This window comes from Rhinolophus sinicus, chromosome 1 (genome assembly GCF_057876585.1).
Source record: "Rhinolophus sinicus isolate RSI-liver-muscle chromosome 1, RSI-T2T, whole genome shotgun sequence".
Lineage (NCBI taxonomy): Eukaryota > Metazoa > Chordata > Mammalia > Chiroptera > Rhinolophidae > Rhinolophus > Rhinolophus sinicus.
The window spans coordinates 67,696,566-67,724,424 of NC_142501.1; the positions used below are offsets into that span (position 1 = coordinate 67,696,566).

The 27,859-nt window shown below is 38.7% G+C and overlaps 1 protein-coding gene across 2 annotated transcripts in view; it reads right to left on the reverse strand.

The window, feature by feature from the left end:
- The window catches only part of BEST3 (bestrophin 3), a 51,473-nt gene that overhangs the window by 22,843 nt on the left and 771 nt on the right, over window positions 1-27,859 (reverse strand). The window contains exons 2-8 of one of the 2 annotated variants that reach the window (XM_019748953.3): window positions 26,655-26,823; window positions 23,173-23,267; window positions 22,461-22,694; window positions 5,780-5,934; window positions 4,531-4,608; window positions 4,274-4,426; window positions 968-1,048 (exon numbers count right to left, since the gene is read on the reverse strand). In XM_019748953.3, coding sequence (XP_019604512.2) covers window positions 968-1,048; window positions 4,274-4,426; window positions 4,531-4,608; window positions 5,780-5,934; window positions 22,461-22,694; window positions 23,173-23,267; window positions 26,655-26,806 — 948 coding nt within the window. In that variant the 5' untranslated portion in view covers window positions 26,807-26,823. The remainder of the gene's footprint in view (window positions 1-967; window positions 1,049-4,273; window positions 4,427-4,530; window positions 4,609-5,779; window positions 5,935-22,460; window positions 22,695-23,172; window positions 23,268-26,654; window positions 26,824-27,859) is intronic. The other variant, XM_019748956.3, reaches the window with a different exon arrangement.

Consider the following 27,859-nt stretch of genomic DNA (forward strand, 5'->3'; position numbering starts at 1 on the left):
GTCCTTGGAATGTACGTTCGCCCACTGTTCCCACAGTAGGAGCCACTTCAGAGATGCAGGCTTGAGAGAGCACTGTGTTGTTGAGAAACCTCTGGATGGCATACATGACTGATGGCTTCTATATAAACTTTTCAGCTTCTGGCAGGTGGGTGTGGAGATCTACTCCTCCTGTGGTCACCCAAGACAAGCTTTGTATGTAAGTTTCCTTTGCTCATTAGAAGTGCCACCTACCAATCTGGAGTGGCCTGTCTCTTTCTTCCATCTCTCCTTGCCCTCCATGTACGGGGGCCAGCTTGCAAACCAAGAGATCTATGGTGAAATATTCAAGAGCTGAGTAAGGGCTTGAAATAAATAGACAAGCTAAAGGCCTTTTCTCAGTCTGTAGTTCTCAACGTAGAGAATGGTCTGAGGAGAGTCTTGCCTAAAAGGAAAATTCTTTCATCCTGGTTCTTCATGAAAAACCTCTCTGGAATAATGCTTTAGGGTAAGGGCTTTAAGGTCTATTTGATATTATTCAGGCAGAGTGTGGCCCATGGTCCCAGTGTCCAGCTGCAGGACGTCTGACTACAGGGACCTATGTGATATGAGTTGGGGAACTCACATCGGATGGTGTCTGGCTGCCATTTTGTGTCACTCTTAATCTCTCTGGGGGCAGTTGAAAACAGATTAAAGAATAAATTAAAATATTGTTCTATACTGAGATGGAAGAGGCTGGGTAACACTAATGAAGCAACTTACAAAGAAAACTGCCTTGACATTCTCCTTAAAAGGAGCTAAATTTCACTGGAACTGAGATTCAGGACCTGTAAGATCCCAAAAGGACCTAAGACAACAGACCAAAGGGCCAAACCTCCTTTATTTGTGGCTAAAACTCTGAAGCTCAGGGGCTTGCATTCAGAGTCTGTTTAGATTTGCACCATCACAAGTGATTATTCATGTTTATAAAAGAAAGAAAAGCTCCTCCAACCTGCAGATTTCTGTCAATGCACCAGTTAGTTTCAAAATCATCATCATCTTCTCCAAAAGGGTTGATCAGCTGCTCAGCTACCTGCAGTGGAGAACACAGAAAACGTCAGTCATGATGCTTGTGAAGACTAAGAATGGGGTTGAAGACGAATCCTGTTTTACTCTGTGTTTTGTCACTTCCATACTATGAAGCCTAGAGGGGAGTGGGTTGTTCTACATGGATATTTACCAGCAGACTGTGAATGATTCACCTGCATGCGGTCTGTCTGTTCGGCTGGTGATAATGCACGCCCTATCCAGGAGAAGCCATGTACTGTTTAGGAGCCAAATAATTGATTTTCATGTACAAAGCAAACCAGTGAGTATTGAAGGAACAGACGAGGTGCAAGGCATTGCTCTGGGCACTGTGAGGGGTACGGAGCCTGTGCTCTGAAGGAATTTACAAAGGCCCAGGTAAAGAGACAAAATGTAAGCATGGAGAGTTAGACAGCAAAGCAAGACTTAAATCACAAGTGAAGAAAAGAATACAAGGAGCTTTCACAATTACTGGTCATAACTGTTAAATGAATGAGTCAAAGAGCTAGTAAGTCATAAACCGGAATTTGTCTTACTTAGTTTTACCCCAAAAGATTTACTGTTACTTATTAAGTTAATTTTCCCACTGGGAAAAGTTTAGGTAGCTTATCATATATCTTCTAATAGTTGGACAATATTAGACGTTTTACCATGTTCCTGAATTGAATGACCTTTTCAATGAGAGATTTATATGCCAAATATGACTTACCTGTTAATCTCATTTTTAAATAATTCCCTTTGATTTTTATTATCTGGAAGTGTGTGTGTGTGTGTGTGTGTGTGTGTGTGTGTGTGTGTGAGAGAGAGAGAGAGAGAGAGAGAGAGAGAGAGAGAGAGAGAGAGAGAGAGAGAGATCTTTTTATTGGGCCCAAATGGGAAAAATTTGCAAGTGTATAAAATAAAGGCAGCATTGATTAGTTGAGTTTCTAGATTCTGAGACAATTTGGTAGAAAATCTACCTACTTATTCTTTTAGGATTGAAGTCTAACGACTTAGGGCAGTTGTTCTCAACCTTGGCTGAACATCAAAATCACCTGGGGAGCTTTTTAAAAAAATTGATGCCTGAGTCGCTCCCCCCAGAAATTCTGATTGAATGGATATGAGGTTGAGCCCAGGGATCAGTATTGGGTGAAGCTCTGAGGAGATTTTAATGCATGTCCAGGTTTGAGAACCACCATCACCCCCCTTATTCTAAGGGACAGCCCTATGCAGGGCCGAATCAGTGAGCCTCACAGCAGTAGGGTAAACGGGATCAAATATATGGTGATGGAAGGAGAACTGACTCTGGGTGGTGAACACACAATGTGATATATAGATGATGTAATACAGAATTGTACACCTGAAATCTATGTAACTTTACTAACCGCTGTCACCCCAATAAACTTTAATAATAATAATAAAAAAAAGTCCTTTATTGCAAGTTCCAAGGGGCTATCTACCCTTTCTTGCCTGGAGTTTTCCTTAAATTACATGGGTCACTAGACAGGTCCTGAAAATACTTTTATTATATCCAGAATTTCACTTTTATGGGATCTGTCTTGCATATAGTCAAAGAGTCTACATTTAACTACTAAAATAATATCTCTGTCTCTGAATTAACTATCTCACAAAAACATTTTTTATGTTCTTGGAGACTCCATTTCCAACAAATAACTACATAAATATGCTGTTTAAAAGGTCAAGATAGGTGTTCTACACTTTGAAAAAGTTATAAATATTAGAATGGTCGAGACGAAACAGCTGTTTAGAAATTGAGATACAATCTGTGGTGGGAAAACACACTTCTCTGTGGGTTACCTATCTCATAATGAAGCTAAGATTGTCTTTTCATATTTTGCCATTAAAAATATTTTATAAAGGAAAGGAATGTTAATATTTTAGAGAGCATGTCAGAAGGCAGGAACTAGCTGTTCTTTAGAGGCTAGCCAAACTCCTCACAGGGACACAAAGCAAAGACGAAAAAGCTCAGCACAGCTCAGAGGAAAGGACAAGAAAAGACCAGAATGATTGAGCATTTGGACCAATTTTGGTGATTTTCTGTTTACAAAACGAGTCTACTTTTTTCTCTTGTGGAAAATGAGAGCTATAATAAGTATTAGTCTCTCTTGCTCTTTTCTCTCTTAAATGGGTAACAATAATTAAGAATCACCGTCATCTGGTTAAAAATGTTTTTGCCATTTGTAAAGGATATGCCTTTACTCTTTGGAGTATAATTTGAAATGCCAACATCATTTATTTTCCCTGGTTAAGATTCAAATCAATGGAAGTAAAAGCATCTGCAGGAAAACTGCTGCCGCCACCTGAAAAACCTCAACGGTACACTCCAATATGTGGCTGTTTGGAAGGTCAAACATTTGGAAATTCTATTTTATTAAAGTTATCTTCAAACTATAATTAGATTTCAATTAACCTAATGTAGCCATTGTCTCCAATTTTTTTTTCCCATCACATACTGTATCATTCTCTTTCAGAAGTTTACAAAAGAGATGGAAGAATCAGACTTCTGATATTTATTTACACATACATCTAGGGAGGGCTGAGAGGAGGGGGGCGATGATGGTGGTAGTGGGAACAAATAAAATACTACACTGATGATTGGACAAGTCGTCCTCACTTCTCACCTGTTTTTAATTTCCTGGCAAACCAAATGTTGTCATTAGTCCTGGTGTTTCTGGTTTTGATTTCGATGAATTCTTTTCTGAGTCTCAGTTCTGGTTTTGAAAATGGGATGCATTTAATATTGTGGGACAGCTAGTGGGATTTCAGGGAATCACAGCTATTTAGAGAGTTGAGCAGAACCACGATAATAATACAACATTAATGCTAAAGTCTGATATACAAGACTTCTTATTTACTCTCTTTTATTCTGCCTCATTGCTTATTGTCGTATAAAATATCAACGCAGGTACAGTTATTGCTTTACTTACAATATTGTAATCCTAATGGGAGCACACAAAGACTTAAAAAAAAAATCAATAGCTATAAAAGAGCATTCTTGTAATCTTTTTGCATAAATGAGCTGCCTCAGACCACTGCAATACAGTACTCACCACATCCCTGACTCTTTAATCCCTGATTGAAAAGTAATAACATCTCTGAGCTACTAAATGTTAAATCTACCTTTGACTCACTCAGGAATGATTTGCTAGACTCAGTGCGAGATCAGCGTGCAGAGTGTGGCACATGCCAGAGATTACAGAGTGGGTCGTATGACACTGAGCCTGTTGGCTACCTTGAGCCATCCTGCATAGAAGAAGAATTGTAGGAGAGTAAAGATTGGAATGTAAAGATCTAAGTCATGCCCCGCGTAGCCTTCGGTGGGATCCAAAAACTGGCGTCCAATGAGGCACGCAAAGAAGAAGGTGTAGACAGCCAGAGTGACAACCTGGAATGGAGAGGAAACCAAAGTGAGAGCCCATCGCTGGTCGCCTACAGCAAGCGCCAAAGTGGACAAGTAGAAAGAAAAGTCACACGTGTGGTATTTGATACCTGGGTGTAAACCAGCGGGATCCCGACCCAGTCATAACCAAATAAGAGGCTGCACCAAGAGCGATACCGGTTCATCTCCTAAGCCAGAAACAGAGAAAACTCAATTTACTAAAATGATGTGTGTGGAACTAAATATTTACTAGGATCTGGAATATGGACATGTCTTTTATGACTATGGAGAATGATGGGGCTGACTTTGTAAGGCCAGCACATTGGTTCTGAAAGCTACCCCAAAAGGAGAATTTTGAAAATGACAAGTAATGAACATCATTCGACAACGTACAAAAAAGAAGTACATTTGAATATACATATACTTAATGTTATGATAAATCAGGACTTTACAGAAATATCTCCTAATCTATTGAATTCAATATTTCAGCACGACATTGGTTCAAAGTGGTGATGGGAAGGCAGTGATTAATATTTTAAATAAGTCGTTTCTGGCCACTTTGGTAAATTATGCGGAGAGCAGATTTGTTTGTTTGTTTGCTTTGAAACATGCTTACTATAGATCTCAGAAAAAAAATAAATCCATCCTAAACACCCCTTCCCAAACAAGCAAGCTTATATTGACAGAAAATCACTATTTCTTTGAAGCAGGAAGGACTGGGATCTGTCAATTTTTGTTTCCCTCTGTTGCACCTAAGTTATTATCTGAGACTGGGAAGGAGAGTCCACATTCATTGGGGAGCTATTTTTAAACTCACTCCTTTTAGCCTAATCCAGGCAGGAGGCTGTCATGGCACAAATCTATCCAGCCCTTACATTAATTTGTTCCTCAGATGAATCAGGGTTATATCATTGAATGAAAACACAGTTTTGTTTCCTGGAGCATCGGAAAAGCTGGCTTAACCTTGGGCTATTTCAATTTTGGGGAACTGACCAGGGAGGTTTATTTCTACTCCAGGTCTTATTCTAGGATCCTGGAGCCAGGAAGGAAAATATGTCATGTGGGCCAGATCTTTCAGAGCCCTTGGCAGACTTTGCTAATCAATCAAGGGACGCTTTCTTGCAGAGCATATTGCAAGCCTTATTCTGTTTAAAACAGAGCTTCCAAGCAACCACTGCCAATCAATCTGAGTTAGAACCTGTGTGCTGTCCATGTCCGGTGTGGTGAAGGTTCTGACACCAGCCCGGTCTTTCTGGTTCCGAATTGAGCACAGGGGATTTGCCCTGGTCAGACCGCTGCATCCAGGTCCCTCTTTGTCTCTGATTAGCATCTTTTACTGACAATTTATAGTATACTTACAGTCATCAATGATTGCAGATCAACACTGTCTCTAATTCTACCTTCCTTCCGGGCTTTAGCTGCCAGATTTCCAAACCAGATGAATGGAACCCAGTATTTCAGATGAGGAGATTTGAGGTGGTCAAATAGTTTTCTTTCATCTGCTGTCATAAAACCTTCACACAAAATGAAAATAGCTGGATTATACAGACAGTTTAGCACTAATACACTGCCATAAATATTTCAGTGTCTGCTGTGTGAGCATGTAATAGGGGAATGTTCAAGAAATATAAAGTTTCCTTTTTCAAGCAGTTTACACTTGTATTAGAGATAAGGAATGTGTATGTGCAAGCACACACATACAAATACACACACACGCATGGTGCGTGAACACACAGTTATATATCAATATATGAGGGGCCAATTCCTCATCAAAATGGCGGTGTGAGGTGAGCCTCTGTAAAGCTCCCCTGGAATTTAGGAATTTACAACTAATCGAATAACAATAACTCCACAAAGGGCTCCCTGCACAGCAGACAGGCAAGACCAAGAGGCCCACTACTGAATTCACCTAAAGGTGGGTGAATCGCGAGTGGGGGAGGAGGGAAGGGAGAAGTGCGGAGACGGAGCCGCGCGGGCGCAGGACGCAGACCTAGCTCAGTGCTCCAAGCTCGCTGCATTACCTCAATCCCAATAGGCTTTCTCCAAGGCACATTGCATTGAAGCTGTCTAAAATCAACAACAAAGAAAGAATACTCAAGGCAGCCAGGGAAAAGAAGACGGTAACCTACAAAGGAAAGCCCATTAAGTTATCATCAGATTTTTCAGCAGAAACCCTACAAGCCAGGAGGGAGTGGAACCAAATATTCAAACTATTGAAAGAGAGAAATCATGAGCCAAGAATAATATATCCAGCAAAGATATCCTTTAGCTATGAAGGAGGAATAAAGACCTTTCCAGACATACAGAAGCTGAGGGAATTTTCTAATACACGACCCACACTACAAGAAATACTAACGGAGGCTATTCGACCACCATCAACAGGGACAATTTGTGGCAACCAAAACATCAAAAGAGGGAGAGTAAAGGCCTGAATCAGAATATGGGAATGGAGAAAGTAAGCGTGCTGAAGAAAATGGAATACTCTAAATATCAAACTTTCTTTTACATAAAGTTGAGGGTAACCACTCAAAAAAAATCCAGAACTGAAATATATACTGTAATAAAAGAAGAAACAGAGGGAAACATCATAGAATACCACCACTCAGAAATAATAGACAACAGCAAAAAGGCAAAGAAACAATGGAGACACAGCCTTACCAGAAAACTAAAGATAGAATGACAGGAAATCCTTGCATATTAATAATCACCCTAAATATAAATGGACTGAACTCACCAATAAAAAGGCACAGAGTAGCAGATTGGATCAAAAAACTAAACCCAACTATATGCTGTCTCCAAGAGACACATCTCAGCTACAAGGACAAGCATAGACTCAAAATGAAAGGTGGAAATTGACACTCCAAACAAATGGTACACAGAGAAAATCAGGTGTAGCCATAATGATATCAGATGAAACAGAGTTCAGGGTGAAAAAGATAACAAGAGACAAAGATGGACATTTCATAATGGTAAAGGGGACTATACAACAAGAAGACATAACAGTCATCAATATTTATGCCCCCAATCAGGAGCACTGAAATATACCAAGCAACTACTAACAGAACTAAAGGGAGAAATTGACCAAAACACAATTATACTAGGGGACTTAAATACATCATTGAGAGCTATGGATAGATCATCCAAACAGAAAATAAATAACAAAATAGCAGCCCTAAATGACACATTAGATGAAATGGACATAATTGACATATATAGAGCACTTCATCCTAAAATATCAGACTGTACATTCTTTTCTAGTGTACATGGAACATTCTCAAGGATAGACCGTATATTGGGACATAAAATCAGCCTCAGCAAATTTAAGAAGATTGAAATCATACCAAGCATATTCTCTGATCACAAGGCTTTGAAATTGGATATTAACTGCAAAAAGAAAGCAGGAAAAAACACAAATACATGGAGATTAAACAACATACTTTTAAAGAATGACTGGATTAAAGAAGAAATTAGAGGAGAGATCAAAAGATACATAGAAACAAATGACAATGAAAATACATCCTACCAAAATTTTTGGGATGCAGCGAAAGCAGTTTTAAGAGGGAAATTTGTATCATTACAGGCCTATCTCAAGAAACAAGAAAAATCCCAGATAAATAACCTCATGTTACACCTTAAAGAACTAGAAAAAGAACAAGTGAAACCCAAGGTCAGCAGAAGAAAGGAAATAACAAAAATCAGAGCAGAACTAAATGAAATAGAGAACAAAAAAGACAACAGAAAAAAATTAATGTTACAAAGAGCTGGTTCTTTGAAAAGATTAACAAAATTGACAAACCGTTGGCTAGACTCACTAAGATAAAAAGAGAGAAGACACTAATTAACAAAATCAGAAATGAAAAAGGGGAAATTATCACGGACACCACAAAAATACAAAGGATCATCCAAGAATACTATGAAGGACTATATGCCACCAAATTCAATAACCTAGAAGAAATGGACTAGTTCTTAGAAGCATATAGCCTTCCAAGGCTGAACCATGAAGAACTGGAAAATCTCAACAGACCGATCACCAGTAATGAAATTGAATCAGTCATCCAAAACCTTCCCAAAAGCAAAAGTCCGGGACCAGATGGCTTCACTAGTGAATTCTACCAAACCTTCAAAGAGGATCTAATACCAATCCTGCTCAAACTCTTCCAAAAAATTGAAGAAGAGACAGTACTCCCTAACTCATTTTATGAGGCCAACATTACCCTGATACAAAAACCTGGTAAGGATAACACAAAAAAAGAAAACTACAGACCAATATCTCTGATGAATACAGATGCAAAAATCTAAACAAAATTCTAGCATATCGAATACAACAATGCATTAAAAAGATTATTCATGATGACCAAGTGGAGTGCATCCCCGGGGCACAAGGATGGTTCAACATCTGCAAATCCATCAATGTGATACATCACATAAACAAAATAAAGGACAAAAATCATATGATTATATCAATTGACGCAGAAAAAGCATTTGACAAGATACAACATCCATTTATGATTAAAACACTTAATAAAATAGGTATAGAAGGAAAATACCTTAACATAATAAAGGCCATATATGACAAACCCTCAGCTAATCTCATAATTAATGGTGAAAAACTGAAGCCCTTTGCTCTACGTTCAGGAACACGACAGGGCTATCCCCTGTCACCTCTGCTTTTCAACATAGTGTTGGAAGTCCTCGCCAGAGCAATCAGGCAAGAGAAAGAAATAAAAGGCATCCGAATTGGGAATGAAGAAGTTAAATTATCACTCTTTGCAGATGACATGATGCTATATATGGAAAACCCTAAAGACTCCACCAAAAAGCTATTAGAAACAATCAACGAATACAGTAAAGTTGCTGGCTACAAAATCAACGTACAAAAGTCCATTGCATTCCTATATACAAACAATGAAATCTCAGAAAAAGAAATACAAAAAACAATTCCTTTTGCAATTGCAGCAAAAAGAATAAAATATCTAGGAATAAACCTAACCAAGGATGTGAAGGTCCTATATGCTGAAAACTATAAGACATTTTTGAAAGAAATTGAAGAGGACACAAAGAAATGGAAAGACATTCCGTGCTCATGGATTCGAAGAATCAACATAGTTAAAATGACCATATTACCCAAAGTAATATACAGATTTAATGCAATCTCCATCAAAATCCCAATGGCATTTTTTAAAGAAATAGAACAAAAAATCATCAGATTTGTTTGGAACCACAAAAGACCCTGAATAGCCAAAGCAATCTTAAGAAAACAGAACAATACTGGAAGTATCACACTCCCTGACTTTAGTTTGTACTACAGGGCTACAATAATCAAAACAGCATGGTATTGGCAGAAAAACAGACACACATAGACCAATGGAATAGAATTGAGAACCCAGAAATAAAACCACATAAATATGGACAGATAGTTTTTGACAAAGAAGCTAAAAACATACAATGGAGGAAAGACAGCCTCTTCAATAAATGGTGCTGGAGAATTGGATAGCCATGTGCAAAAGAATGAAACTGGATTGCTATCTGTCACCATGTACCAAAATTAATTCAAAATGTATCAAAGACTTAAGCATAAGACCTGACACAATAAACCGCATAGAAGAAAACATAGGTACTAAACTTATGGACCTTGGGTTCAAAGAGCTTTTTTTGAATTTGACTCCAAAGGCAATGGAAGTTAAAGCTAAAATAAACGAATGGGACTATATGAAACTTAAAAGCTTCTGCACAGCAAAAGAAACCATTGACAAAATAAAGAGGCAACCAACTGAATGGGAGAAGATTTTTGCAAACAGTGCCTCCGATAAGGGGCTAGTATCCAGAATATACAAGGAACTCATGCAACTCAACAACAAAAAAACAAACAACCCAATTGAAAAGTGGGCAGAGGACCTGAAGAGACATTTCTCTAAAGAGGATATATAAATGGCAAATAGACATATGAAAAAATGCTCAACATCACTAATCATCAGAGAAATGCAAATAAAAACCACAATGAGATATCACCTAACCCCCGTCAGAATGGCTATCATCAACAAGACAAATAATAACAAGTGTTGGAGAGGCTGTGGAGAAAAAGGAACACTCATACACTGTTGGTGGAAATGCAGACTGGTGCAGCCGTTATGGAAGGCAGTGTGGAGGTTCCTCAAAAAATTATGATTAGAATTACCATATGACCCAGCAATCCCTCTCCTGGGTATCTACCCAAATAATCTGAAAACATTTATACATAAAGACACGTGTGCTCCAATGTTCATGGCAGCTTTGTTTACGGTGGCCAAGACATGGAAACAACCAAAATGTCCTTCGATAAATGAATGGATAAAGAAGTTGTGGTATATATACACAATGGAATACTATTCGGTGGTAAGAAAAGATGATATAGGAACATTTGTGACAACATGGATGGATCTTGAGAGTATAATGCTAAGCGAAATAAGTCAGACAGAAAAAGCAGGGAACCATGTGATTTCACTGATATGTGGTATATAAACCAAAAACAACAAAAGAACAAGACAAACAAATGAGAAACAAAAACTCATACATACAGACAATAGTTTAGTGGTTACCAGAGGGTAAGGGGGGTGGGGGGTGGGAGATGAGGGTAAGGGGGGTCAAATATATGGTGATGGAAGGAGAACTGACTCTGGGTGGTGAACACACAATGGGATTTATAGTTGATGTAATACAGAATTGTACACCTGAAATCTATGTAATTTCACTAACAATTGTCACCCCAATAAATTAAAAATATATATATATGAGGCAGTGAACGTTGACACTCCATAATAGAAATGGTCCATAGGAAGTAAGGTGACATTAAATGTGAACTAGAACATCTGGGGACGGTTTCTTCTTTAGGTTTTGATTTACTCATCTAAAATGGGGAAGAAAGATACTTAGAATGATTAGGATTAAAAGAATAAAACATGACCATGTGTATGCAACACTTAGTATAGTGTGGAACACATGAATCCCATGACTTTTCGCCCTGCCAATCCCTTCAAAACTCCTACCCTGTGTCCCCGAAAATAAGAACTAGCAGGACAATCAGCTCAAATGAGTCTTTTGGAGCAAAAATTAATATACCTTATATATATAAGGTAATATAAATTACCTTATAGTAATCTTATAGTACATAAGACCCAGTCTTATCTTATAGTAAAATAAGACCTGGTATTTTATTATATTATATTACATTTTATTATATTATATTATACCTGGTCTTCTAGTAAAATAAGACCCGGTCTTATATTATATTAAGACCTGGTCTTACAGTAAAATAAGATCCTGTATTATGTTATGTTATGTTTTATGTTATGTTATGTTATATTATATTACCCAGTCTTTTTATTATATTGTATAAGACCCGGTTTTATAGTAAAATTAGACCAGATCTTATATTAATTTTTGCTCCAAAAGATGCATTAGAGCTGATGGTATGGCAAGGTCTTATTTTCGGGAAAACAGGGTAGTTAACCAGGTCTTCATCTGTGAAGACTTCCGTGATTCCCTCCTTCCCCTTCCCTGGGATTTCTCTCCTTCAACGCTCCCCCACGGGGTTCTCTTTTGCCTTGTATTATAGTATGTTACACATAAATGTTTCCCCTGCTAAGCGCCTTTGGAAGGGCAAAGAAGATTGTTTTCATAGTCCTCATAACATTTTGCATGTACTTTAAAAGTGCTTCTTTAATGTTGTGTGTCTGGGTGTGTGTATGTATGTAGGTATCTGTGTGTGTCTGACACGGTTTGCTTGAGTTTGCAGTGACCTCTCTAAGCCTCGGTTTTCTCATGTGTAAAAGAGAGACGATAATATGTACTTCACAGGGGTGTTGTAGAATTACCTGAGATGAGGAACACAGATCAAGAGATGAACATAATGCTTAGCACGTACTTAGTACTCAGTAAGTGCTGACGCATAATATAGTATGTGAAACGTTAACTATCCACCCCGCCCACCAGCACACCAAGGATATAAGGTAGTTGAATAAGAGGAGGAACAATGTAGCAGGTTTATTTCATAAACAAACATTTATTGGATGTCTAATATGTACCGGGGTTGGTTCATAAAAAGATTCACTTAAAAAGCTTACAGTTTACACTTGGCCTTTTATTTTTAAGAAAAAATTTGCTTCGTTAATTCAAATGGTACAAACATCCAAAAGGACCAGAGGAATACTAATGGGAAAGTGAGTCACATTTTCCCAGCCACAGTTTCCCTCTCTGAAGGAAATCGCTATCAGGTTGGTGCAAAAGTAATTGCGGTTTTTGCAATTGTTTTTAACCTTTAATACAACAAGTTTATTGGGTATCTTTCCAGAGAAATAGCATGAATTTCATACAGGACGAATTTTTAAAAACACAAGTGGTCTTATACTACATACATATCTACCATCTGCTTCTATTTTCAGTTATTCTTGGAGATCTTTCTTATTAATACATAGAAAGCAGCATTATTCTTTTTAATGGCTGCATTCTAGTTAATTATACATACTAGTTTATTTAACTAGTTCTCTTTTGAATAGACATTTAAGTTGTGTTAAAATTTTTGCTATTAAAAATAATGCTGCAATGACTATCCTTTTACTAACCCCTTTGACTTTTCACTTTAAGAGGATTCTTAAATGTTCATTATGACTTAGTATAAATGATTTTTTTCTGAATTAAAGTTTATCTCTAAAACTGATTTTTATGAGATATTAATTTTAAGTTACTTTTGTCTCAGAAATGCAATCACTTGTTTATGAGATTCTGATAACACACTCAGATGAAAATCAACTTTTGCCCTAATGTAACATATTTAATATCCTTAAACATCTTAGTTTATGTATCTGGATATCCTGCTTCGTTCAACTAATCCTCCCCCCTTACCATGCAGACTGGGTTTTATTTAAGAGGTGTTGCTATAACAGAAAAGAAATCCAAGGAGAAGTGAGACATGTACATTTTGAGAGTCACTGATTCCTAGAGCTTTGGAGTTCCCTAGATTTTTGATGTGATCAAGGCCAGTGTGTTTGAGAATAAGGTCCATGGATCACGGGTCTCAGAATTATGTGTGACACCTATTGTACACAGAGAAGACTGGGCCTCACCATCACCTACTAAATCACTCAGCAGGGCAGGACTTCTCGACCGGGTCTGCACCTTAGGGTCTCCTGTGGGTACTTTTAGAAAATACCAATGCTTAGACCTTATCCCCAGACACTGATTCAGTTCGTCCAGAGTGAGGTCCAGGCATCAGCATTCTTTTCAATCTTCCTGGATGATTTAATGGAATTGAGTTCAGGCAGTTGCATGTTTACCAAGCTCTGCAGGAAACTGTGACACATGGCAATGTTTGAAAATCACTGTCCCACTGAAGGAAGATTCTGTTTATTTGTATTTGAAATAAACAGAGTAACAACTGCAAGCCAATATTTACCAACAGGAGACTAGATTTAGAAAATAGTCAGGTTATGTGTATTAGCTTAGAAGGGTTCAGCCCATCACTGGGGAATTGGACTCTCTCTGGAGGTCAAAAATAAAAATGAGCCCGATAATTCTCTTCTCATTTCTCACTGCGTCTCAAAATGTCATATGATCCAGATAATTGTTTTTGTTGTTGTTGTTGTTTTAAGAATTGCAGAACATGATTAACGCTTATTACAAGAAGTTAATAGATACACTTGACCTGTCTTGGCTCTATGCTTAAAGACTTGTTGGCAGCATATCAGCCTTTACCTGAAAACCTATTCTAAGACATTTCTTATCAATTATGTAACAATTATGTTCTTGGGATTTATAGTGCAATTTTCACAAATGACCCCATTTATATACTGGCTGAAATCTTTGTCATTTGACTAAAGAATAACTTGACTTCTAGTTATTGTTTTATTCAAGAGTATGGCTCAAAATGTGCTAGCAAGTTCTCTCTTGGCTTCTCAGCCAAAAGCAAGTACACAGAGCGAGGATTTATTTACTGCAAACACCAAAGCTAGAGTTAGAGCCTCCGCCCCCCCCCCCCGGCCGTTCCCCCCATTTTAGCATGCCCATGGATTGGAAGGGGACATATAGAGCAAGGAAAGATGGTAATTTTTACTTTTCAGCTCAAATGTACTGAGTATTTTGCTAGGTGCTGTGAAACATGAATGGTGAACCAGATATTAATGTGTCCTCCAAAAGTGTACAGGCAAAATAATTTTTGTTGTTCCTTGCAGTGTCACACATCTTATCCACAGTAACACCACCTTTGGAAATTAAGGTTTTGGCCAATTGAAAAGAAATCTCTAGATTTTGGTCAAATCAACTCAGAGTGTTATGAGATGAAACGTTATCCTCATCAGTACTTCAGGCTGTTCTTACCAGAGACCGATGACCTTTTTTAGAACGTGGTCACTATCCTCATGTCTCAGGCTCTATTAACCACAGGTACTGATTTGCTACCCTTTGGCAGCACCGTCAGTTGGCTGGTCCTCACACTACCTTGTCTCCTTCACATGTCTGCCTTCATGCCACACTCCCTCAGGCCCTAGCCATACCCCTGACATTGCTATTTTAGCTTGCCATTGCTTCTGCCTAGAGTTTCTCTGGCTATATCTTTTCCTTCTGGCATTCAGGCTGGTTCAGCTCTGCTCAGCAGTTTTCCTACCACTTATACCAAAGAACCCTCCTAAATATTTCAAATCATAATATATATATATATTTGTATTGCAACTTGAATTGTGGTTTGGTGGAGTAGGATCTGCTACTTTAAGGTAAAATTTTATTGCCCTCAAGTCAAAGACCAATGAAGTCCATTGGTAAGCAATATTCCAGTCGTCAGAGACTTTGTCTGCTGTGCAGTTCATCTATTTTTCCTCGGTTGAAGCTGAAGCAGATGTCTTTTGCCCTTAAAGCAGAGTGTGCAAATGACGCTCTATTAGCAGAAGAACTAAAAGCTCTGCATCTCAAAGCTTGAAGGCAGAATGGGTTTGTTGCCAGTTCTTTCTGAAAAAGTTGTGCATTCAGCATCTGCCCTTCTCAAGAGAGATGACTTTTTCAGGAAGATTGCAACGTGCCTGGCTCATTTTCATCTCCATATTTTCCAAATGAATGGAACAAAGCCACCAGATTCAACTACAGCTGTCCTTTAAATTCGATGGTAGAGGTTTAGCAATCCCAACTGGGAAACTCAAGGGGAGGCAAAATGAGACTGAGAAAGAGATGGAATCACATTGTGTAGCACTGTATGTCAGATGTTTCTTACTGTGAACCACAGGAAGATATGTATGGTTCACAAAACAATTATTGGCTCTTTTACATGATGTGCTTGCTGATATTTTCCATTCCATTCCATTCCATTCCATTCCATTCCATTGAAAATGCTGGTTGCAAGCCATTAAAATGATTTAAGAACCCAATAATAAGTTAAAATCCACAGTTTGAAAAGCTTGAAGTAGGAGATGGTTGAGTAAAATCAGTTTCTGGGGTAGCAATGCTAAACTGAGACAAAGAAACGCCTCTATCTTCCTGACGTGAGCAAAACATCTCTAGTCACCATATATGCCTCGTCCCTACGTTAGTATTACATTTGGTAGTTCACTGCCTTCTACACATGACACACAAGAACTATCATACACAAAACTGGCACTCTTAATGCCCCACCTGCCCAGGTGGCCAATAATTTCATTTGGCCTTGGTGAATAGATCTGAGGCGGTTAGCAGGGAAAGTTGGAGGAGTTAATAGATGTGCCTTAGCACAGTGGTTCCTAAACTTTACTCCATATTAGAATGGTCTGGGGGCTTTAAAAACCACTGATGCACCCTATTCCTATCGAATCCTAGTGTCTGGGGAAGAGAGCCAGACATCAGTATTTTTAAAATATCCCTATTGATTCCCACTTGCAACAGAGTTTGGTAACAACGACCCAAGTGCATAGAATCACACAGTAAGCTGGCCATTTTAGCATTTTTGCCTGGGTCAAAAATCCTGCCGCGCTTCTGGGTAGCTTGTTTAAAACTGTGGATTCCTAGGTTGTAAGCTGCAGAGATTCCGATTCCATAGGTTGCCTGGGAACCTGCAATTGAAATAAGTACCCTTGATAATTCAATAAATGTCTACGGTCATACTTTGAACAACATTGAGTGGATAGCCTTGATTTGATTCCTAAAACAGAACTGTGAGGAGCCATCAAACATTGACCAGCTGAGACTGCCCAGGCATGGCCTTAATTCAAGGAAGGCTGGTTCTACCGTGCACTGCCTCTTCTAAGTAATTTAAGTGCACAAAGGTGAGTCAAGTTTCACTCACAAGATGACATTCTGTCTGTTCTGGGCTCATCATGTGAGACTATAGGGTAACTGACTCAGCCTGTAAAAGTTCAGCCAACAGAGGAAACACTGGCACAGCTGGGAATATTGCTGTCCCCTTGACCATCTCTCCTGTAACACAGAGCAATGGAGATTTCAGAGAGACCAAGGAGCTCCAGAGCCATGGCATGCATCAGGAAACACTTGAACAAGAGACTACAGGGACAGGGCAGAAAGTCAATATACAAAATCCGTTTGGTTTTACTTAGTGAGAGAAGATCACAGATTAAATCATCTAAATACGCCAGAAACTCAAATGGGGCTAGCCTTCCAGCCAGTGGATCTAAAGTTAGAATTTTCATCTCTATAGCCACTTGACAATTGGGAGATTGCTTAGTTATATTAATGTCTATCAACTATAAGCATTGATAAAAATTCCTATGGGCTCTCATGAAGCTTTCTCTAGTCATAGAAGAAGCTCAAAGAACTTCAGGTAAAGATTCCAGAGCTTTAAGAAAACTAAAGGTGTCCTTTCCTCAAATTTTACTGTCTTCTAACCACTCTTATGGGCTACAAAGCACAGAAGGAAATTATTTTAGAGAAATACAAATGCAATATAGAGATTGAAAATTTAGCTGTAAACATAGTTATGTTTGTCTCTGAAAACGATTCATGGAAAAAAAGATTTGTAATCATTTTTACTGATCCTTGAGGATAGGGACCATATCCGTTCTTGGCTTACAGCTGTGCTCCAGCACTCAGGACAGTGCCTGGCATATAGTATATAACTCAATAAATCTTTGTGGAATGAGAAAACGCATGATAGATTTAGCAACAGCTTTAGTAATGTTTTTATAGGAATGTATATAATTTCCCATTATCTATCTTTATACTCTGGTGAATCATTTTGAAGAGAAATATTTTCTTCTCCTGATCACTGTGAAACACAAGATAAAATATTTTGATTCAGTGTCAGACCATGACGTAAGCACCTAATGAAGGCCATCACATGACTCAGCAAAGATCTGGAATTGTACACCTGACCTGGCTTGGATGAGTGACATGTTCCAGAACAGGTGATTAGAATTATTAGATTTTTCCGGGGTAGGTTTGTAGTCAATAGGCAAAATGACAGAGTTTATATTGCCACTCCCCTGGTAAGTAACTGATAACAGACCAGTTCATGGAATTTTCAGCACAAGTAGACATTATTTAGCATTCAATCGTTATATTTCTGTTTTCATGTGAACAGAAATTAAAAAACTTCTTATTTTTAAGAAGTATATGCATTTTCCCAGCAGTATATATTTTGGTCTTTTTAATTTTCCAGAATAATATAACGAGACTGTCAAAAGCAAAGAAAATTCAGGGATTAGCAGGTGAGAGACGTCGTTCATCTGGCTCCAGTCAAGTGGTTGCCAGATGCTTCAGAAGGCAATGCTGGCCTTCATTCTCAGCCCTCCCACTCATTTCATCTTGGCCAGCCCCGAATCTTAGTGGCAGGGGCCCTCTCTGAAGCAAGAAGAAGAGGTTGGAGGAAAACCTCGAATAGCTTAAAGCTCCTTGGTTCTCAGAGTGTGATCCAAAGTCTCCAGAAGCTTGGTAAAGACCCTCATTTCTGTACCTCACCCCTGACCTACTCAATCAGAATCTCTGGGGCTATATTTTGGGATTTGCATTTTTAGCAATACTGATTTTTAACAATATCTAATGCACACGGAAGTTGGAGAACACGTACTTTTCCAGATAGGTGATATTATGTAGGGAAGTCACCTGACGAGGTTTTTTGTGCCCTCAGCGTCCTGCCTTTGCCCCCACCCTTGAGGCCCCCGTGTTTTACTTCCTGCCCTCTCTGCCCTCGGATGGGGCAGGTACCCTGGCTTTGGGCTCAGGGGATCTGCCAAACATTTTCTGCAGTCCCTGAACTTCCTGTTCTTCCCAGAAACGTTGGCACGGGCAACAGAGAGTCAGAGAGTGGTGGAAGCAGGAGCCCAGTTGGGAGAGCTTGGAAACTGACTCTGCGTGCAGCCTGAGTCAGCACTGTCTGCTGAGGGAAGGAGCAGGAAGTTGGTGAGTCAGTGCTGCCCATGGACAGAGAGGGGTCCACCCATGTGACTGGCCGTGGGGCAGCCAGGGAGGACGCCACCTCGGAAGCGTCTCTCCCAGCTCCCAGGACCATGGCTTGGAACCTTTGCCCCACCACTTAACACACAAACCTTATGCTCCTGAGCTCAAAAGCTGTTCCATTACCCTTTTTCCTGCTGTTTGTAGAAAACACGTAAGAAAGAAGGAGAGCAATAGGGACTTACAATAATCAGTGATCATCCCGAGGGCGCTTGCAAAAGCTTTAGACCCCTGCTGTCTCCCCTAATTCTCTCCCTTCTTCAGCTGCTCTACACAAACCGACAAAACAATCAGAGTCAGAATGATACTTGTTATAGTCAATCAAGTCTAATTTCAATCCTCTAGACCAGGGGTGTCCAAACTGTGGCCCACGGACCAACTGCGGCCCGCGATCCATTTTTTATTGGCCTGCAGCAAATTCCAAAAATATATTTAGTTTACTTAAATAAACCAGGTGAGGCAATACCTACTTCACCTCAAGTGAGTGGCCCAGCTGTTTGTGTATTTTACCGCGTAAGGCCCTTGGTGAAAAATGTTGAAAAAAGTTTGGACACCCCTGCTCTAGACAGTGGTCTCTGACCAGACTGCTGCCTGGAAGCCTCTCCATAATGCTGGAAACTCCAGCATGGCCAAAACCTTGAATTCACTCTCTTTCTTAGTCGTTACTACTTTATTAATAGCAATGAATTACTTAGTGGTTGCCAAAGCCTTTTACCCCAGGGGTGAGAAAAAGAGTTTAAAAAATAAACAGCTCAGAAAAGGCTCAGTGCTTTTGAAACTTCAGTGTATAAAGAAGCAGCATAGAAATATGTTTACCCTGTTTCCCCCAAAATAAGACCTAGCCAGACCATCAGCTCTAATGTGCCTTTTGGAGCAAAAATTAATATAAGACCTGGTCTTATACTACATTATATTACATTATATAGGACCGGGTCTTATATTACAGTAAAATAAGACCGGGTCTTATATTAATTTTTGCTCCAAAAGGCGCATTAGAACTGATGGTCTGGCTAGGTCTTATTTTCGGGGAAACACAATAAATGCAGGTTCCCTAGGCCTTACATCCCATGGCTCTGCTTCAGTAGGTCTGAGGTAGGGCCTAGGACCATGCATTCTAAATAAACAACTCAAGTTATTCAAGATGTAAAGGGCCTGTGGGTCTTCAGATCACACCTTGAGACACCCTCGTTTAAGTGCACTTCAAAGAACGAATGACTGATTTCCAGGTTCCTTTAGAATGGTTGGGGGTCTTGGTGGTTGAGAGAAAAGTATTCCAATATTGTGATAAATGCCTTGGAAAGAGAAAAAGGGTAGGCACAAGTATATGACAGGCATTTGTACAAATTTGACAAGGAGTGAGCTTTGGTATTATTAAAATCACACCTAAAAGAAATGAAATCATGTCATTCTCCTATTCACCTCACCCCTTCTTCTTGCCTTTCGGACCTGCGACAACTCAGGTCTGATCCAGAGGTCGCAAAGGCCTCTCCTTCGCTAGCCAACCTGGCTTCCTCCTGATTTGCTTTTAATATGAAGGTGACGCTAAGAGGCTGAGATTTGCTTTGAGAATTGGGCCTGGCGTCTGGTTCCTGTCAGAATGCACTCTCTTCATTCCAAGGATGTGTCAGGACTAGAGAAATATCACTTTTATTCATCCTAGTAAACTTGAGCTTTCACTCATCAATTTTGAATGGGTCAAACCTTTCTCATTTATTTTTAGGTCTTTCTTCAGAATTGGTGATTCTTATTGTATTTGATTCTATAGACCTTAGGGTAAGAACATTAAGTTATCAAATAGCATTTTCCACTTGGTTATTCTAAAGCAGTATTCAACTTTCAGATTTGGAGGAGGCATGGCAATTGATTTTTTAAAGTTCCTATTGGTTTTACATCATAATACACATACCTGTGCATTTGCCAGGCCATTGGTAATGTCCACCTGAATCCTTAACAACTCACTGCAGCTGTTACTTTCTCCCATCTGTACCCCTAACAACGTCCTCTAAACCCCTCCTTCTTTAATTCCACCTTGACTTTCCAGCCTCCTGGTCATTTAGGTCAAGAACACCTGGTATGTCATATCAAATGAGTCTTCTAAAGTGACCAAAGGGCTATGTTATGCTGTTGTACTAGATGATTTCATTATTAATAGCAAGAACTCATGTAACATTTACCGTGTGCCAGGTATCACTCCAAACACTTTGCAAATGTTAACTTATTGAATCCTCACAACAAACCGATGAGGTATATGAAATAGGTAGTATTATAAATTACTATAAACTCATTTTATGGACGAGGAAACTGAAGCATAGAAATGTTAAGTAACTCACATAAGGTCATGTAGCCAATAAGTCAGTGGAGTAAGGATGCGAACTCATACTGTTTTCTCAGTCACTATCTATATTGACCATGAAAAGGCAAAACCAAAGCAAAGCAAAAAAACCAGAACAAAACAAAACAACTCTCCAAAGACAAACAAAAATATTATTCTTAAAAAAAAACCCAGCTATTTTCAAGGATATTTCAGAGAAGGAGCATAGATACAGCAACCTAATATGAGACCATACTCAATATAAAGTCAGAATCATTTAATGACTCTTATATCTTCGGTAGGTTCATTAATACATTACAACACGATTTGATCTATTAACCCAGCAAATAACCAACATTTAGTCAGCACATGCCAAGAATTATCTCATTTAATCCTCATCCCACTGAGAGCTGGTTTAACAGCTTCTTTGCTAAATATTAACATTCCGAAGAGAACCATCCTTGCAACATGATTTATACTCAGCATAGCAGGTCCGGGAGCCTAGCAGAAGAGCTGCATCTACTTTGAGGAGTAGGAGAGACAACAGACCCACACTGCAGCAGCCTTTTACTGCTCTCTCAGCGTCTGCCTAGATCAGGGATATCCAAACTGCAGCCCGTGGGCCAACTGCGGCCCATGATCCATTGTTAATAGGCCCGCAGCAAATTCCAAAAATATATTCAGTTTACTTAAATAAACCAGGTGAGGCAATACGTACTTCACCTCGAGTGAGTGGCCTGGCTGTTTGTGTATTTTACCGCAAATGGCCCTTGGTGAAAAACATTGAAAAAAGTTTGGACACCCCTGGCCTAGATGAAAACCCACATTGCTGGTTCCCAGCAGAATCTACTTATATTTCTGGGGAAAGTATTAACTTAGGAATTCTGAGCCTGAGTTGTAATTGTGTGCTGTGTGATCCAGGGCAGGTCATGACCTCTCTGAATCTGTTTCCTCCCTTTGTCATGTTTTTTTGAGGTCCAAATGAAATATTTATGAACGCAGATAAACGCTAAAGTGCTAGAGAATGTAAGGTAATACCACAGATGGGTTTAGTAAATATGGTAATTATTATATTTACCTAAAGGCCATGTGACTGCAAGTTTGAGGTTGACTGTCTGTCTGCTTCCCCTCCTCTGCCCCCTAATTTAACTTCTTGAGGGCAGGATCCATATCTTATTTGTTTTTGCCTGCTAAGACTGTTTCTGGCACATAGTAGGTAATCCATAAATGTTTCTTGAATGAATGGATAAATAAAAGGAATTTTCCAAGGAATTTGGAAGGTTGCCATCTAAGTTGAAAGCAGCCCACGGAAGGAAAAGCCACTCACAATACCTGCTTCCACCACGTGGTCCATCGTCGGAAAGCGTTTGTACACCGCGGTGCTCACGGAGCGGAAGATGAGCAGGGACGTGAGATTGACGTAGCGCATCAGCGTCCTGCGGAGCAGGCGCCCATGCTCGTCCCTGCCGTGCACGCTGCTGGAGATGAGAAACATCAGCCTGTCTGGCCAAGGCAGGTTCACAAACTGGTTCCACCATCGGTTCACGACCAGAGTAACGTAAAACCCTGCAGAATAACAGGAAACTATAAAGCACTTTTTTTTTTTGTTGTTTACAGCAGACACGTTGTCGACACTGATGCTTTTAGCAGAATTTTAGCCTTTTTAGGGGTTGGGGTGTAAAAATATGTTGTTATCCATACCTTATGATTTTGCCCTCCAGAAAAAAAAAAAAAATGTAGTTTGTGCCTGGCAATGCCGTAGCATCCAGTAAGTGGGTATTAGAACTCAAATATTGACAGCAAACATGGAGAGTTAGTGAAGAGAAAGCGTCATGGTCCAATAGCAGACTATTACCTCAAACTTGTTTGGTGTTAATTTAGCAAAAGCAGCCTAGAAGGCAAACCGTATGGTTGATTCTGGTTATTGCAAGCGGTGGCTTCTCAGGCATGCCTCTCAGCTTGGACACAGGCCCATGCAGACTCATCGGTGTCATCCTAACGGAGACAGCTGTGTGGCTGCATTCTGCGTGAGACCTATACTTACCAAGCACAAAGGTTACTGGAATTTGTTCAGCATATCTGTCACAGTAAATTGATAATTTTTCAAAGTAACGTTTTTGGGCTCCTGTAAGTAACAATCTGGAGCAAAAATAAAATGCACAGCCCTTTATGATATTATACTTCTGCACCTGCTTTGCAAGTGACATTCAGTGCAAACAACTAAGCACAAATAATCTTATTTTTTTTTTTTTAAGGAGCAATCACTTTTTCTTTTCTATCTAAGCGGATGTATCTCAAAAGCTTTTTAATGGCTGAATAGTTCAAGTACTAACATTTTTAGTACGTAAATATTGTTGGTCATGAGACTGAAATTTATTAACCATTTTGTTTTTAAATACTTTATATATTTAAACTTTATATGATCAGTGCATTGGATTTGGAGCATGATACCTCATAAAAGAGTCTGTTTTCAATGATTTGTCAGGTGTTCTCAAAAAGAAAGAATCTTGATTAAGTGGATTACAGTTAGCATTAAATAATGGCCCAGAATTGGACATCTTGATCTTACTTTCTCTTGAATATCTACTCAGCACATTGTTGATTTGTTGTATCACAGGGATATTATAACTATTTTAAAGCCTGCAATTATTTAAAATATAAAATAACACAGATTTAACAACTAGAAGAGAACCTCTTTATTATTATATTTGGTATAAATATACAAATTTATATTATAGATCTGACCCAAATCCATTTCATGGTGTTGTTAAACATAAATTCATTTAATGGACCTATTATTGATATTTCTGTTGTCGGGAGGGGATTCCGAGTCAAAAGAAATGTCTCAAGGCAGGTTAATAATAATGATCAACATCTGGAAAGAGAAACAAAAGAGATGAATTTGCATCCATGAATGCGTGTAGCTGTTCCAAAGGAGAAAGGGCTCCCTTAAAAAGATCCATGTTAACATGTTTCAAAGGCCTATTTGGGTCAGTAGAACGTTGAGAAAGGAAGCAGAGGAATAATGAGGTAACAGTGAGCCACCAATCATACTGCAGAGGAAGACCTGGGAGCCGGTGCTGACATGGAAGGTCTGTGGGGTGTGGGGTGCAGTTCCTGCCTCAGCTTTGAGGAGGTGTCAGACATTCTGAAATCAAGAAAAGCTGACAAGAGAGGCATCTACTGGTCGCACGGGCCTATCAAGGTCATGTTAATGACAAGTTATAGCCAGAATGGTTTCTGATACTCAAATAGAAATGGTCAAAGAGGATTTAATTGTGGATAGCACAGACCACAGGATCAGACAAAGCCAGATTTGAATCCCAGATCTGCCACTTACAGATTTGGACTTTGGGCATATTTTTAAAACTCTCTAAGCCTCAGTTCTCTCATTTGTAAATGGGGATAATAATACCTATGTATCAGGGATGTTATGAGGATTAAAGACTATATTATATAGAAAACAACATAACATATGATGTACTTAATAATGAAATGATTGTTATTATTAATAATTGGCCAAAGGAAAAATATTTAGCTAATAGACACATAGAAATTTTACTAACTAGAAAGTACTACACATATTATTTTGTCAAATCCATGCAAAAGTAGGAAGAGATATAATCAATTAATTCTGGTGCTGTCTTATGATTTTTGCTAAGTATAATTGTTTGCTTATAGTACGATTTGAAAACTTAGGGTCATTAGTAGACATGGGAATGAAACTGTTCTACATTTTTCTACATGTATATTTGACTTTCTTGACAAATTCAGCCTACAGTTCTTGGTATACCTTTGATCAAGAGATACGGATCTATTTGAACAGATTTTACAGTTGAACTTTAAAAAATGAGGGATGACTGAAACTAATGGTTATTATTATAAATGTAAGCACTCTTTAGTCTTTAGGGAAAAATATATGCATACAATTTTGTGGGGTAGAAATAAGATATTGGAACAAAAGTTAAAGCCTCATGGAGCATTTCTGGCTACAGTGCAACGGTTCTAAGGGCTATTCTATTCTAAGCAGCAGTAGCAGCAATAAATTCACATTAGTAAAAATAAACTAATGAGACAATTATCCTGAAACATCACATGTCTTCCACCATTTCATATTCTGAAGGATGACACATGGTCAAAATAATATATTTATAAGACATATCTGAATAATTATTAGAGATTTTAAAGAAAACTTTCCCTTTAAAGATATTTTGCCAAAATGTATATCAATATATACATTTGTTTGGAACAATAGTTTTTTTTTCTTGTTTTTTTTTTAAATTTTATTATATTGGGGAACACTGTGTTTCTCCAGGGCCCATCAGATCCAAATCGTTGTCCTTCAGTCTAGTTGTGGAGAGCACAGCTCATGGCCCATGTGGAAATCGAACCGGCAACCGTGTTGTTCCGAGCTCACGCTCTAACCAACTGAGCCACGCAGCCGCCCCTGGAACAGTAGTTTTGATGTGTAGCAAAATAACTCTTCCTATTCTACTTTTGATAATTATCAACCAGCCAAATTAATATCCCTCTTCTTCAACTGGGGTCCTGTTGCCGCAAGGAAGAATGTAGGTGAGAGCAATGATATACGAATTTGTTCATTTGTATGCAGAAGAAAAATAACAAACTGATGTACATAGAAAAGGTGGAAATACAGCCTCAAAAACCTTTTTAGCTTATCTTTGAGTTTTAACTTCCCCCAGAGAAGAAGTGTATGCAATCAATTTTAATTTAAAAACATTCATAAAGCTTCACTTTTATAATATTGATAAAATTTTATTAAGACTATAAGTTTTAGTCATAAAAATGTTTCTTGGACAAAACATTACTCAAATTTTCTGTCAATCTGACAGGCATAGGTTGTGATGTTATAAAGAATAAACATCTCCTTTTTTGAATATAACATGCCCCAAACTCAGAAGATATAAAGAAAATAAATTAATCTGCAGGCTTTTTCTTTAGTTGAGGTATAGGTAAGGTTGGCAGGCACCATCCTGGATAAGATCTTGTCAATCCAGGGAAAAGGAAAGAAAGTTCTTGTATCAGGGTTTATATGCCTGACAGACACCATTCACGAACATGTTAATTACATAGGTAGTTGCTACAAGCTGTCAAATCACAAATTTAAACTGTGAATTAACATAACTGAGAGAGGCACAAATGATTATTCGTCTGTGGGCTTTCCATTCAAAATGATCACATAGCGAGACTCTAAGCATAAATCTTCCACGTTGTGCCTATAGCAACATTCTTGATGCATGACTAACACCTCATTGTGATCAATGAACATGGAGCTGGAAGGAGAACCACCTGACCATGATGGTTAGCATCTACTTAACATCCTAAAAATGGTTAGGTGTGGAGTAAAATACCCTGTTCCGGGAGAAGAAGGTACAGAGAGGGATCATGCAAAGGAAGAGGTTACGTAACGCAAAAGTCAGCGGCAACCACAGGGCTCAGATTTTTGAGACTGTATTCTCACGTGATCTTTGATGGCCACTGAAGGAAACATGCAAAGGAAAGTACCTGTACACCAAACTTATTGCTGTGTAAAAAACAGCAAAAACAATAAATTCCCTGTACAGTAGTTTGTAGATGCTGCCTCTCCACTTGAGGAGTAACCTATGAAATCCAAAAAAAGTCGCATTGGCTACTTTACTGGAGTAAGTGACAGTCATCGTGGATAGTTTTTTTTCTAGAAGAGCAAGGAGACAAAACACACGTAAGAAGCAATGTTTAAGACAGAGCATAAATTTGTATCTCAAAGGAAACCCCAGCCAGCAACTGCTCAGCCATCTCCCCCTTTTTCGCCTGTCTCAGTTTGTATGATTTGGAATTTGGGGACCACCACCACCGCGGTGCTAAATGGTTTAGTAGAAAAAATGAGGAAAGGCACCTCTGGAAAGAGTAATGTTAGAAATTGTAAGCCTGCCTCAATTTCTAAGTATTATTATTTTTAGATTACATAGCCATTAGTCCATAAATATTTGAATGACTAAATAAGAGATATATGTAAGATATGTTATAATGTTGCCTATCATATATTTTCTTAATCCATAGGAAGATTTAAGGTATCGATATGCTATATTAAATGACATTTCCAAAAGCAGTGGCAAAACTTATTTTTTGGGCTTTATTTGCTCAAGTACGTAAAGAGGTATTTATTTCACCCTTAAACTTCCTACGGGGAAGTTATGGCTCTCTTCTTAGACATCAAGAGATATTGTTGGAAAGAAGCAAGTTCCTGTGAGAATTTAATTGATGGGTTATTTTTGGTGGTTTAGTTGGATGTGGTATCTCCCTCAAGGAGCTGAGTGCATAGTTAGCACTCTATGCACTCCAAACGGTGGACAAAATGTTGGGCCACCATGATACTAAGGAAGGTGCATTTTCCCATTGAAAAGTGTAGCATAAAATGCTTAGGGATGGTTCATTCTCTTGTTTAGAACCCAACAACAATAACAACAACAACAACAACAACAACAACAAATGAGGCCATTATTTAGGACTCTTTCCACTTGGATCTGTTCCATGGATGAGGGTAGGATGAAAACTGGGCCTCAAAGCCCAGTTTTCAGTGAGTTCTTTGGAATTCCATTACTTTTCACCAAGACATTAATCATTCAGGTTTTCAGAAGGTGGCCCAAAGAAACCTAATCTTTGGTTGAGAATCCTTCTCAACTAATCTCTGACAAACATGGTGCATACACAGAGAAAAATGATATTTCTTT